The 13,079-nt window shown below is 48.5% G+C and overlaps 1 protein-coding gene across 1 annotated transcript in view; it reads left to right on the top strand.

Moving 5' to 3' along the window:
• The window catches only part of LOC150078642 (uncharacterized), a 44,477-nt gene extending 31,678 nt beyond the window's left edge, over nucleotides 1–12,799 (top strand). Inside the window, 3 exon segments of the mRNA XM_090384137.1 lie at nucleotides 8,985–9,176; nucleotides 9,719–10,027; nucleotides 10,196–12,799. Coding sequence (XP_090240263.1) covers nucleotides 8,985–9,176; nucleotides 9,719–10,027; nucleotides 10,196–12,799 — 3,105 coding nt within the window.
• Nucleotides 12,800–13,079: the final 280 nt, after the last annotated feature.

The raw sequence follows: 13,079 nt of genomic DNA on the forward strand, positions 1-13,079 counted from the left end.
GGTTGTGCTTGAAGAGGACTCAGCGAAGAAGCCGGTACTCATTAAATAAGATGGTTTTCGTTGCTGACGCCCAGTGTTCAGATCCGTAGGGAATGACTGGCTGAAGAAACCGGTAAATGTATTGAAGGGTGTACTCTGGCTCTGTGACATGAAGGAGGCGTTGTTTGGCAAGCCACTGGTCATGCATACCTTGTTGTGAATATCTGCGACATGGTGTTTAAACCTCAGTTAAGGGTCAAAGATGACGCTGAGATATTTCTGCTTCGTTACTGGGGTGATGGAAGCCATGGGTTTCAATTTTTAATGCGTTGGGTTTGATTTAAGTGAAAACACCATTTGTGCGGATTTATTTCGATTTATATTAAGAGAGAACTGTGCTAAGTATGAAAATAAGATTCTTCAGGCTGTTGATGATGGTTTCAGAAACAGAATCAGGTGGGCCGTCCCGTTGATCCGATAGATGAGCTTCAAATCATCTAGGTAACTGATATTTCTGTTTGCTGGCATAGGAATGGGTGGATGGCAACCGTAAAGAGGAGCTCAGAAAGAACTTCGTCTTGGGAACTCCTACACAAACTTTCCTTGTGAATGATTTTTTATTCACAATCAGGTGAAGAACCCTGGTCGTAAGTAGTGACTTTAAAAATTCCAGTATCTTATGCCTTTGATCTGGTTTACCTCATCACAAAGTTGCAGGAGGGGCTGGATGTCTATGTTGTCGAATGCAGACTGGATATCCAGATAAACAATTGCCATCTCAGCCCTATCTTGTGGAGCTTCCGGAGTCCATTAACTCCAGATTGTGTTTGTGGTTGGCAGCAGGTTGGTGATGGTAGATCCTCGTTTCAAGGAATAATGAATAAATGGTGAATCACACGAGAGAGCCTGGTTGGTTAAGATGGAAAGAAGGCACTTCTCCATGACTTTCAGCAGACATGAGGCTTTCGTTATTGGCCTGAACTCCAAAACTGAGGTGGCACTTTATATTTTGTGAATTGGTCGGACAATATATTGGTTCCAGGCTTTGTGAAACTTTGAGTTTTCAGGGCTCCATTAAGGATTCCTAGGCATCTATGATGAAAACACTAACGCTGTTAAGGGTAAATTGTGGGAACCCGTCATATCACTGATGGCCTGAATAACCTCTCTTCTTGTAATGATAAGGGAAGCGAGGCCATCTCTGTGACAACTGTTTTGAATGCTCTTAAGGTCTGATGATAACTTCGGCTTAAATCTTGTGATGCAGTCAAGCCGTTCGATCGGATTAAGTTGTTGAGGGATTTCCTCATGCCTTGTCTTAAACGTTGCCTGCTCACTCTTGATTGTTTTATCGATGTAGGCCTTCATATGGCTTTGGATTTTCGTCTGTTAAACTGGGCACGGTTCTTGTCTACCCAATCCTGTCTTGTGGGTCTGATGTGGCTTTCCATTTTGCATGTAGCCTTTGTTTATTCTGATATTCAAGGCTTTTGGTTCCACTGCTTTGCTCCGGCAAGAGATTGAAGCAGTTTTTGACGCTGCAGTTCGAGCGATAGAATTCAGCAAACAGGTAAGAAAGTGCAGCCCGAGCTGTGGGTGACATTGGTTCAGAGCTTCCTAAGGAAAAATGGATGCTGCGTACCAGCATTTCTGTGGATTGAGGAGGGAAGAGCTAATCACGAGTTTCGTAACTGGTACCTGATATTGCCAAAATGTCCTGGATGCGCTTGAAAGAAAGAGGGCTACTGGTAAATTTATTCCTTAAAATTCTGTTCTTTGGAACAGGAACCCACCATTCCAGATTTGGAAAATAATATAACGCGTATGCTGGGAAAGAGCTGTACATAGACTTAGAACTCTTCCCCAATCCTTGACCAATTTCGCCAAGCTTTGGCTTCCAGAACTGATTGATGTGCGCTTAGTCATTTTGTGGTAGTCGTCTAACGAGGTATGTTCGCCAGTAATGAGAGCAAATGGAAATTTGGAAATAATTTGTCGCGCAAAGTGTGCAAAGTATTCAACATCAGCCATTTTCAGTCCACTGTAGGATAAAGGCCGTTCCAGCAACTTTCCAGTTCCTTCCCTTTTGTGCAAGGGTCATCCATTTACTGCTCACGAACTCTTGAATCAAAAGTAATTATTTCCAAAGTATTGGTGAATAACTTTATCATGTCTGTGGAACAGATAGATTGAAATAAGTTTAATAATTAATGCAATAGTTTGCCGAGATAGGTTGAAATTTCAGAATGGCTCCGTTTACCTCTTGCTTGAGCAGTCCTCTCTCGATGGGCTATTTATTGAGCTCAGAAAAACCAGCACAGAAAGTTCAGTCAGCTGCCACTCCCACATCAGTACCTACTTCTGTTCGAATTACCAAAATCGATCACTGAAGTAACAGTACAGGAAACTGAACTGCCAACGCCAGTGCAAGAAAAAATGGATGTTGAAACCAAGGCGGTACCTGACGAATCAGCCTTAAAACTCTTTGCGGAGGAAGAAATGGACACAGGACAGTGTCCATATCCCCAAAACAGATAACTCCAAGATTTCGGAAACGGAATGATGGATCCACTAGCCCAAGTAAATTCCTACAGTGGAATTGTCGTGGATTCCGGCGAAATGAAGAAGACATCGAAGCGCCTTCTGCAAATGCATGAACTAGCCTGGTTTTTGCTTACGGAAGATTTATTTAAAGGCAAATGCATAACATTACTATGTCCGTAAGGATAGAATTATGGATGACCCTACTTATGGAGGAGTCGCTATCCTCGTGGGCTATCAAACTTTATTTAAACTTTGCAAATTACGTCCAGCATAGAGGCTGTTGCAATTCGCTTTGCATTTCGGGTTTTTATTAGCAGTGTGACGCGAATTGCAACAGCCTCTCCTCCTTTCACTTACTTGGGAGGTGGAGGAGAACCTGTATGGAAAAGATCACTTTCCAGTGATAACCGCGCTAATTAGTGGAAGACTGCCTCCCTCTTAGGTTACCGGTGAAGAAGATTGATCTCACTGACTTTCAAGATCTGGCAAATTTTGGTATCACTGCAGATAGTGAGGAGCCTAACAATGATGCAGCCACGTACATCACAGAAAACATTGTCCACGCAGCTGCAAATGCAATCCCAAAAAAATTCCACACGCTTTCCACCATTTCCAAAACCATGGTGGAATTCAGAATGCACAGCAGCAAAAAGGGTGCAAAACAGAGCCTGGGAGGATATTCCAACGGTATTCCACCACAGCTAATTTCGTAGCCCTCAAATGCGGACCCGTTGAAGTATGTCATGTGAATAGAACAAGCACGTTTTATTTCTTCTATGGCCCTCGTGGGTAGTACAGTTGATAGAATCACCGTCCTCCCCACACCGAGAAGAAAAGATCTGTGAGTGCGAGTCCCGTGTGAGGAATTTTTATGGATCATTTTCACAACGTGGATGAGTTAGTCGGTCTCCGGCGAGGGTAGGGTGGTTTTTTCTCCCGGAAACACGGGAGAAAAATTTCGATTTTCATCCAGCAAACAGAAAATCGGCTTCAGAACACACGCAATTTACAGATAGTTCATACCACGGAGCAATATGGCCTTAGTCGCTGATGCTCCTAAAAACCATACTACAATAACACAAGAGAGGTGTAGTCATTTTTGACTCTTGGAGATTACTCGCAGAGGGCGTTGACCTCATTTGAGTGCCAAGAAGTAGGGGTTCTCTGAAACGTTTTTGTTTTGTAGTGCACAATGAGGCGAAGGTGCTCCAGCTGTAGAAACTATCAGAGGATGGCATTAGGCAATGGTATTTTATTTTTAATTGATTGGTTGCAGGCCTTAATGTCTGGTACGAGTCTGGTATGAGTCTTTCTAATTTTGGTTGTGGTCCAGTGCTAGAAGGGTAGAAGAATAGTGAACCAGGAAGGGAGATGTGGCCAGGAAGCCTTCAAGGACTGTTCTGTTGTAGCACTTAGAGCGATCGGTGGTCAGGCTGTATCAGGTAGGAAAGCGACAATTAATGTCCGTCTCAAGGATAGTCTTGCTGTTGGGAAGCGTAGCGAGGACCGCACGTAGGTAGATTGTTGTTCGAGTAATAGTGGACATAGTGTGCATATGTCAGTGGTCCCCCACAAAACCGCGTAAAAGTGCCACCGTGAAGAAAAATCTGCCAATGCCAGATGAGCGTGAGAGTAGTGCATGCACCATGGATTAAGTGTTGTTCTCTGGCCTCTCAGTTACTGGAAGGCCCCGTCACCAGGAAGAGGCACTCCAGCTTCCGTCCATGGCACAAGGAGCCGGTTTAGGTCAGTAGAGGGATGCTAGTTGGCGTCCACCCCCCAGCAGAGCAAGGAAGGAGAGAACTCAAGAAATTAAATGGGGCAAAGGGAAGGAGGTAAGAAAGGAAGAGGAAAAGCTGGGATCTCGAGAAAGGCAGGTCCAAATATAGAAATAAAAACAAAATAAAAATTTAAAAATAATAATAAAATAACAAATATTAATAAACAAATAAAATTAATAAATAAATAAAATAAATAAAAAATAATACTAAAATAAAACTAAAAATAATTATAGAAAAAAAATAGAAATAAATAAATCATAAGAAATAATAATAATAAATATTTTTTTCTCCTTTTTTTTTTAATCTCTCTCTCATATTTTTAACTCCTACCCCTAAGGGTTAGCAGACCACCAGAGGAGAATCTTGCATAGCAGTGTGTGCATCAGCAGGAATATTAGAAATTCTTACCCCAAATTGGGGTTTTGCATGAGGATGGTTTGGAGGAGGAGTTGTTGTCTCAGATCCAAATATATTACACGGTCGAGCAAAAGGTGATTCCAGTTCTCTGTTTCACCACAGATGTCTTCATCCACCGCACCAAATTTACGAAGACAAGCTTTGAAGCATCCGTGCCCAGTGGACATATAGATAAAAGTGTAAAGTGTAAAGTGTGTTTAGGGTCAAACGGCACCAGGGGTTTCCCCCATCTCCGCGTAGTTTACATTGTGGTGTGATACAGTTCACTGTAAAGGCCAGAGATTTAAAAGTATATGGATCTTGAGGTGTGTGATGTTGTGTACCGTTGTTCTTCTGGCCATTTAGCCGCCGGACCCCAGCTGAGGCCCGACGTTGCCCACACTTCGCCCCGTGGAGGCAGACCAGGTACACTAGTATTACAGTTATTTACTCTGGCAGGCCCTGCCACCTAGTTTCCTGAGATTTCAGTGGCAAGGACCTAAAAAAAAAAAAAAAAAAAAAAAAAACGTTTGCGTGGGTTGATCGCTAGATTGAAAGACCGAAATGTGAGCGAACTTAATTTGGAGCTATTAAGTTTTGACCTGTGGGATATACGCTGGTGAGCAGGTAGAGAGGGAGAGGAGACTGAAGACTGGGGGGAGAAAGACAGAAGAAATGGGGTCGATAGAGGAGGCGACCCCATTAAAAGTCAGTGGGGCATGCCCATGCCCTACCAGGAGGAAATATGGGTTGGCGAGTAGGGGAGAAGGCAGGAGGGGAAAAAAAAAAAAATCCTGTCTCCTCCCCTACCGCCGAGGGAGGGGGAAAGAAAGATGGGTCCAGCAAGAGCGCCGGCACCGATTGCCATTATGGCTGGCATATGCAGAAAGCTCTGCGGTCTCATTGGGCTGGTTGGAATTCAGCTGGATAGAAAGTCACTCGTGAGGCTGTGTCCTGTCCGAAGGTGGTCCACATATCATTTCATGGTTGTTGTTGTGGTGGTGGATGCGGGAAAGTCCGCCTTCTTGTGAAGAGGTCTTGCGCATATTGAGTGAAGGCACTATAAGTATCTTTTTCAGTTAGTATCAGATATTCCTGGTCTCTTAGCATTATTTGGGTGGTGGTTATAAATCGGCAGCGGAGATCCTCGTACAGTGGGCAGTCGTACATCAAGTGCCCCCATGTCTCGCGTAATCCGCAGTGGCATAGGGGGGTGTCACTCAATCCGAATCCATGGAGTTTTTCTCTTATGGCGCCATGGCCGGTCAGCAGGTAGGTGGCGAGTAGTCCAGGAGAAAGCCAAGGTGGATAGTTTGGGTACACCAGTTGTAGATCAGGAATAAATTTTTTAGTTATTTCACCTTTGGTTGATGTCTGCCAGCGGGTTTGCCAGCTCTGGTTGAGATGTGTGAGGAGACGTTTGCGTTCCAATTTGTGGTCAGTTTCAGGGTCCAAAGTGAAGTTCAGATGGTTAGCCTCACGTCCCTTGGAGAGTTGATATATTAGGCCGCGGAAGACTATTTCAAGGTCTAGTGGAAGAGTCCCTGTCAGGGCCTGGAGGGCATGTGTGCTTACAGTATTGCAGGCTCTTGTTATTATAAGTAGTATATACCGTTGTGTGGTGTCCAGTTTTCTTCTGTTGACGGCCGTGGTAGCCTTCCGGTACCACACTCCAGCGGCATACGTTATGGCAGGCAGGAATACGGCTTTATAGAATAGCTAGGACATATAGATAGGTGGTATCTAAGTTGGGGGTGAGCCAAGATAGGGTACGTTTAGTGAGGAAAGCAATATCCGGAATGAATTTTCTGGTGGTCTCGCCCTTGAGCCCAGCGGGACTGCCAGAGGTTGGAAACTTCAGACCAGAGTCTTTCCTTCCCGGTTGCAAGGTTGGTGTTGGTAACAGCAGAAATACCGATGGAGGTAGTTTGTATGTTCAACTGGAGCAGCGCAAGAGGCCGCAGTCAGCAATATAGAGGTCTAAACGTAGATTTCGGGAAATGACCTGGAGTGCTGGGGTGGAGGTAGTTCTGCAGGCTCTTGTGGATAGGAGAAGAAAGAGACGTGGAATACCATTTAGTTTGTCGGCGAAGGTGATTTTCAACCCTGTGAAACCAGGCAGGGGCACCACATGTGAAACAATCGGGAGGAAGACTGCAGAATATAAGAGCTTGAGAGTTCTGCCCTTAAGTCCCCAGTGTGTTCTGGTCACACGGGCCAGCATTGCCGTGTATTTCTTGATCTTATCTTTGATATAATCGATATGCGGCATGAAGGACCATTTATGATCGAGGAGGAGGACACCGAGAGGTATTTTACAGTTGTGTGCATTTTGACAGTTGTGTGCCTTGGTGTCGGATGACAGGTGGCCTACGGATGTGGAGGGTACTTTAATCTGCAGCATTTTGGTTTTGGTTGAGGATATGGTAAGTTAGTGAGTCAGCTCATTCAGTAGGGGCATTCAAAACAGAGTTGGCTTGCGGCTCCAGAGCAGCCCAGGAGGGATCTTCGACGATTAGAACAAGATCGTCTGCATACGACAACATGGTAGACCTATCGAAATTGTTGGAGAGCCACTTATCCAAGATCGTGTTCCAAACGGCTGGGCCCAAGATAGAACCTTGTGGACAGCCTCTAGACATTGGTCTGGTGATTTTGTGATAAAGGGTCTTGATGGTAATCTTCCTGTTGATGAAGTAACTATTGATACATTTATAGATTTCGAGCGAGCATTCTGCTTATCTGACTCACTTGATGACGCTAGGCCACCAGACTGAGTCACATGCTGCTTTAAAATCAATAAAGATAGCCAGGATACATTTAGAGCTGGAACCTTCTCTAACTTCGCATAGCTGCAGCAGGGCATCAGGGTGGTGGAACATCTTGGTTTAAAACCATACTGGCTGGAAGCTGTCACACCTTTATTTTGGTAATCGGCTTGGATTCTGGTGAGAAGGAGTCTTTCAAGCACTTTTCCAAGGATGGGCAGGAGTTCAATGGGTCGGTAAGCAATCGTGTGGTTAGCTGAAGCAGCTGGAGACTTAGGCATAAGGCTCCGCCTTATGCTTAAGTCTCCAGCTGCTTCAGCTAACGTAGCCCTCATGGAGACAGGTGTTAAAAACCTTGCTGAGCAGGTATGGGGCAATTGACAAAACTCACTTGACCCTCGATGAGGTCAAGACCAGGGGCTGTTTTTCGAGTGATATCTTGGCCAGGTCTGCAATAGAGGGAGATGAGGAAGATCTCAAGTGAGTCTCCACGTTGCCCGCCACCACCACTGGGAGTTGAGCCAGAGCTGTCCAGAGTACTCTGGCTGCTCTCCGTCAGAGTTGTCTAAGCTTCCTGATGGAGAACAAAAAAGAGTGAGTGAGTTGGAAAGGTGTTTTTCCTCTTAGTAAATAGTCTAATCCGATAGTCCTGGGGACATGACATGTTCCCAGTTGTCTTTATTGCGACAGACAAAATAGGTTTTCTTCAGTTTCGAGTTGCGTGGTTAATTTATGTCTAAATGGGCCAAGCCCTATAAGCAGGAGGGTAACCTGGAGTCCCAGAGTAGTCAGGAAGTTTTCGGTATGTTAGTGATTCAAAACAGAGTTGGGATAGAATTATAAAAAAATTCTTGGTTATTTGTTGTCGAATCCCAGTGATCTTGCCATATTTCACGCAGCCTGTCCTTCTCTTTTCTTCTTTTGGGCCGTTTGCTGTGTCAAGTTGAATGCCAGCGACTGTCTCTGCGAGGGATCCCTTTTCTTAGTTTATGGTGTAAGCCCTCCACCTCAAAGGCATCAAGAGTGTAATCCACTTTTGATGGCCCTTGAGATGGAGGGCATACAGCCGGTCAGGACCGCAGAGCGGGGTCGTTTATGGTGCAGCAAGCTGTTGTGATTGTGAAGAGTACAGAGCGTTGGACTCGAAGCATCTCGCAAGCCTCCAGCATGGCCTGCAGACCATCTCACCAGGTTTGAGCCGCACTGGGAAAATCCGTACACCACTCTCTGGACTGCCAGTCGTCCATTCGCATCCATGCACTATTCAGAGATTTGGACATAATGTTAGACAATGCTGCCCCACCACATAAAATACAATGCTTTTTAATATGCATCGTACATTTTAGTAATCTGTACATTTTGAGATCATAACCTATCTGTGAGTTACTGTTGTTTTTTAATACATTAAAATGTTGCACTTGGCGCATCATGGCCTTAGTCGCCTCATGCGCCACGAAAACCGAAATCAATAACTCGAGCAGTCACGTATTGTTTTTCCTTTCTGCGCCGATCACAGACACACGCCGCCAGCCACTGTGATGAACCAGGGTCCTCCCCGGGAGAGAGCCACACCCCACGTGCCTTCAGCCCCCAGCATGGCCTCCAGTCGGATGTCTCCCGCCATTACACTCAGGGACTGTGCGAAGCGCAATGTGCCACCTGCCACCAGCTCTTTCCTTCGGCGGAAACTGCGCAGCTGCACCAGAAGGTAAGTGCCAATGTTAACGACGCCATAACAGAATACCAGTATAAGGCAGTTTATTTGTTTTCCTTGTAAATTTGTGAACTGCGCCAATGATAAACGCATGCGTGTTGGCAAGCGTACGTTTGCGTTTCACAATAGAAAAAAAAATGTGATTTTTTAAATTTTATTTAAAATTGAAATTTAATTTTAAAAACGGGGAAATTATTCAAAATTCAAACTTTTTGAAGCACCAATCAGAGGTTGTTTATTAATTAAATTTCGTTAGTAACCGGCGATTTTAAAGCAATGCAATGAAAGAGAACGCAGTTTTGCTTTTTATTGCGTCAATTCCATAAAATATAAAAACAAAATATTAAATATTAAGGAACGTAATGATTTTAATTTTAAAATGATTAATTTTAGAAGGAAATTTAAGTCGATTTTTTAATTGAGAGTAAAATATAAATTGAAATTAATTCTGCATTTTTACTTTCGGTAGGACAAACGAAGATTTATTTATTTAATAATTCTGCATTTTCCATTAAATACGGTTCTTTTCTTTGCAGGTACACGAGGAAGAGCACGAGAAGGGGAAAGGGGCCCTCACGTGCAACTTCTGCGCCAAAAAGGACTTCGCCACTTTCGATTCGCTGCAGGTGCACGTGCAAGCATACCACGTGATGATGGGTTCCGGCAGCGAGACCACGAGGACGCCGACCAGTCCGACTTGTCCCAGTGCGGCCGCCCTCCCACAGCCCGACAAATCTCCCACCTTCGACTGCGAGTACTGCTCCCAACAGTTCATCAGCGTGCACGCGCTGCAGAAGCACACCCTGTCCACCCACAGCTTCACCGACGTCCTCGCCAACCACCGCGTCGGAGAGTTGCCCTGTCAGCAGTGCGGAGCCACCTTCTCCTCCCTGGGGGCCCTCAGCGAGCACGTGCGACTGGCCCACAGAGAACAGGAGGGCGACACGAAGAAGACGAAAGGGTCACGGAAGGCCCCTCACGGCTCCCCTTTGCGGATGAACTGCGGCAAACAGATGTCGCCCGGTGGAGGGGTCAATGGCACGCACTTCCCTCACCCGGACACCCTGCTGTGCAGCCAGTGCAGCGCCGCCTTCCCCGACTTCGAGTCCTTCAGGACCCACTTGAAGAGCCACCTGGAGAACACGACCTTCACGTGCGGGGAGTGCGACGGACACTTCGCCAGCCAGGATCAGCTGGACGCCCACGTGACCTCCCATTTCCTGTGCGCGAGCAGCGAGTACGGCTGCCAGTGCTGTCTGAAGTTGTTCTCAAAAGCGGAGGAACTGCAGAAGCACCTGATGGACCTCCACGCGCATCACCTGTACCGCTGCGCCCTCTGCCGGGACATTTTCGACTCGAAGGTCAGCATCCAGGTGCACTTCGCCGTCAAGCACAGCAACGAGTGTCCCCTCTTCAAGTGCACCGCCTGCACCTCCGTGTTCCGCTCCCAGGGGGAGTTCCAGGTGCACGTGAAGCTCATCCACCTGGCCAAGCTGCAGCCGCTCCGCTGCCTGCTGTGCGACCAGTGCTTCCCCTCCGAGGACCAGCTGCACTTCCACCTGACCACCCACAAGAAGCAGTTCCGCTGCTCGGCCTGCGACGAGTCCTTCCACGTCGAGTTCCTCCTGGACAGGCACGTGCAGGCGCGGCACGGGGACCAAGTGACCCGAAGCATTTCGCAAGCCCTGGTCACCGAGCTCGCCCAGAACCTCAGCATGAAGCGCGCCAAGAACGACCACCAGGTGTCGCCAACAACGGAAATCCGATGCGACATCTGCGACTCGATCCTCAGCTCCGAGTCGGCGCTCAGCGTCCACCGGCGACAGATGCACAACATCCGCACGTCCGGCTCGCAGAAAGGTCAGTCGGCGTTGAGTCTCTTCTGCGCGTACTGCAACGAGTCGTGCAAGTCGCGATCCGACCTCGAGAACCACATGAAAGGTCACACGGTGACCCCGAGCAAGCACAAGTGCAACATCTGCGACGAACTCTGTCCGAGCGCCGGACTGCTGGCCGAGCACAAACTCACCCACTGCAAGGTGGTCACCGGCAGCACCTGCGCCACCTGCCGGGTGCCCCTGACGACCGAGGAGCAGTTCTACAGCCACGTGCAGCAGCACAACAGCAACGCGGTGCCCGTGCCTTGTGTCGTGTGTCGCCAGACGCTCATCTCCGCCGTGGAGGTGCAGATGCACGCCCGCTTCCACCTGAAGAACTGTGAACCCGTTCACGCGTGCTGCGTGTGCTCGAGCCGGATCGAGGTGAGTCACATGATCATCACCGGCAAGCAGGACGGAGGTCACACGTACATGTGCAAGGACTGCTTCCACTCCAAGTCCGATGACCTCCGCTGCACCGAGTGCGGGGTCAAGTTCGAAGAGCCATCCGCGCTGCAGCAACACCGCGCCACCCACAGGAGTGCCTTCCAGTGCGTCAAGTGCCCCGCGTCCTTCGAATCCGAGGGGGAGATCCAGGCGCACGTGGCCACGCACATGCTGCAAGACGGGAGCAACGAGTGCAAGCTGTGCCACGTGGTCGTCGAGTCGCAGGCCCAGCTGCAGTGCCACCTCATCGAGCACACCTTCCAGGGATGTTCGGGATTCACGTGCTACATGTGCAACGCCGTGTTCGCCTCCGCCCAGCTCCTGCAGCAGCACATGCTCGAGCACGGCCTGAACACCCGGCCGTACGACTGCCACCTCTGCCCCCAGCGGTTCTTCTTCCGGGCCGAGCTCGAGCACCACACGCTGCTGCACGGCGAGTTGGTCCCGGCGCACCCGCAGTGCACCGAGTGCGACGGCCTGAAGGACGAGTGCAAGGCGTTCAAGTGCTCCCTGTGCCCGGAGGTGTTCTCCAGCTCGTCCGACATCCAGCGGCATCACTTCAGTTGCCATGACGACACGGATCTGCGAGGAGAGAAGAAGAATTTCCCGTGCACCGAATGCGACAAGGTATTCCCGTGCCTGAGCAACCTCCAGGGCCACGTGCGGATCCACACCCAGGGAACGAAGTTCACCTGCCCGGAGTGCCAGAAGGAGTTCGCCTTGACCCGGAACTTGACCATCCATATGAGGTCACACAGCGGCGAGAAACCGTACGAATGTCCGATCTGCAACAAGCGGTTCGCGCGGAAGGAAAACCGGAAAGCGCACCTCAAGTCGCACTCGGGCCAGAAGCCTTTCGTGTGTCCGCACTGCGGGAAGACCTTTTCCAGGAAGTCCCACGTGAAGGAGCACATGCGCAGCCACGTCGCCTCCAACGGCAAGCGGTGCGAACACTGTTCCGACGTGTTTCCCTCGGTGCGATTACTGCGACGCCACCTGGCGGACACTCACCAAAAGCACTTCGACCACGCGTGCAGTGTGTGCGGAGACCTCTTCGACGAGCCGGACGACCTCAATCGCCACCTTCACAAGTACCACGAGGTCCGTACCTTCACCACCGCCGCCGAAGCTCCCCAGGAGGAGGAGTCTTTGGAATACTCCCCAGGCCGAGGGTCGGTGTCCGGGGACTCCAAAGACAGCAGCGAATGCAGCAGCCTGCCAGAAGAGGGCGATGCAGTCGCCATGCAGACCGAGGTGCCGGAGAGCAACCTTCCCTCCGAAATCCACGCATAACGCTGCCACCAGACGGCGTTGTTTACTCAATGGTGCTACGCTCAATTCCTCATGTCCTTGCCTTTACATTCCACTCGAGCTTTTCATCAAAGACTTTGTACATACCACCCTCCCCCGAGGGTTTCGGTTCCAGAACTCCTTCTGCTGTTCTGTGATCTGCTCGTGCATGCACGGTAACCATGGTGATTGGGGAGAAAGAAAAAGGAAATTTTCTTATAAAATATTTTCTGCCAGAGTCGAAAGGACTTCTCCCATAATAACTATAATAATAATAATTAAT

This window comes from Mastigoproctus giganteus, chromosome 10 (genome assembly GCF_048544385.1).
Source record: "Mastigoproctus giganteus isolate SK-2022 chromosome 10, ASM4854438v1, whole genome shotgun sequence".
Taxonomy (NCBI): Eukaryota; Metazoa; Arthropoda; class Arachnida; order Uropygi; family Thelyphonidae; genus Mastigoproctus; species Mastigoproctus giganteus.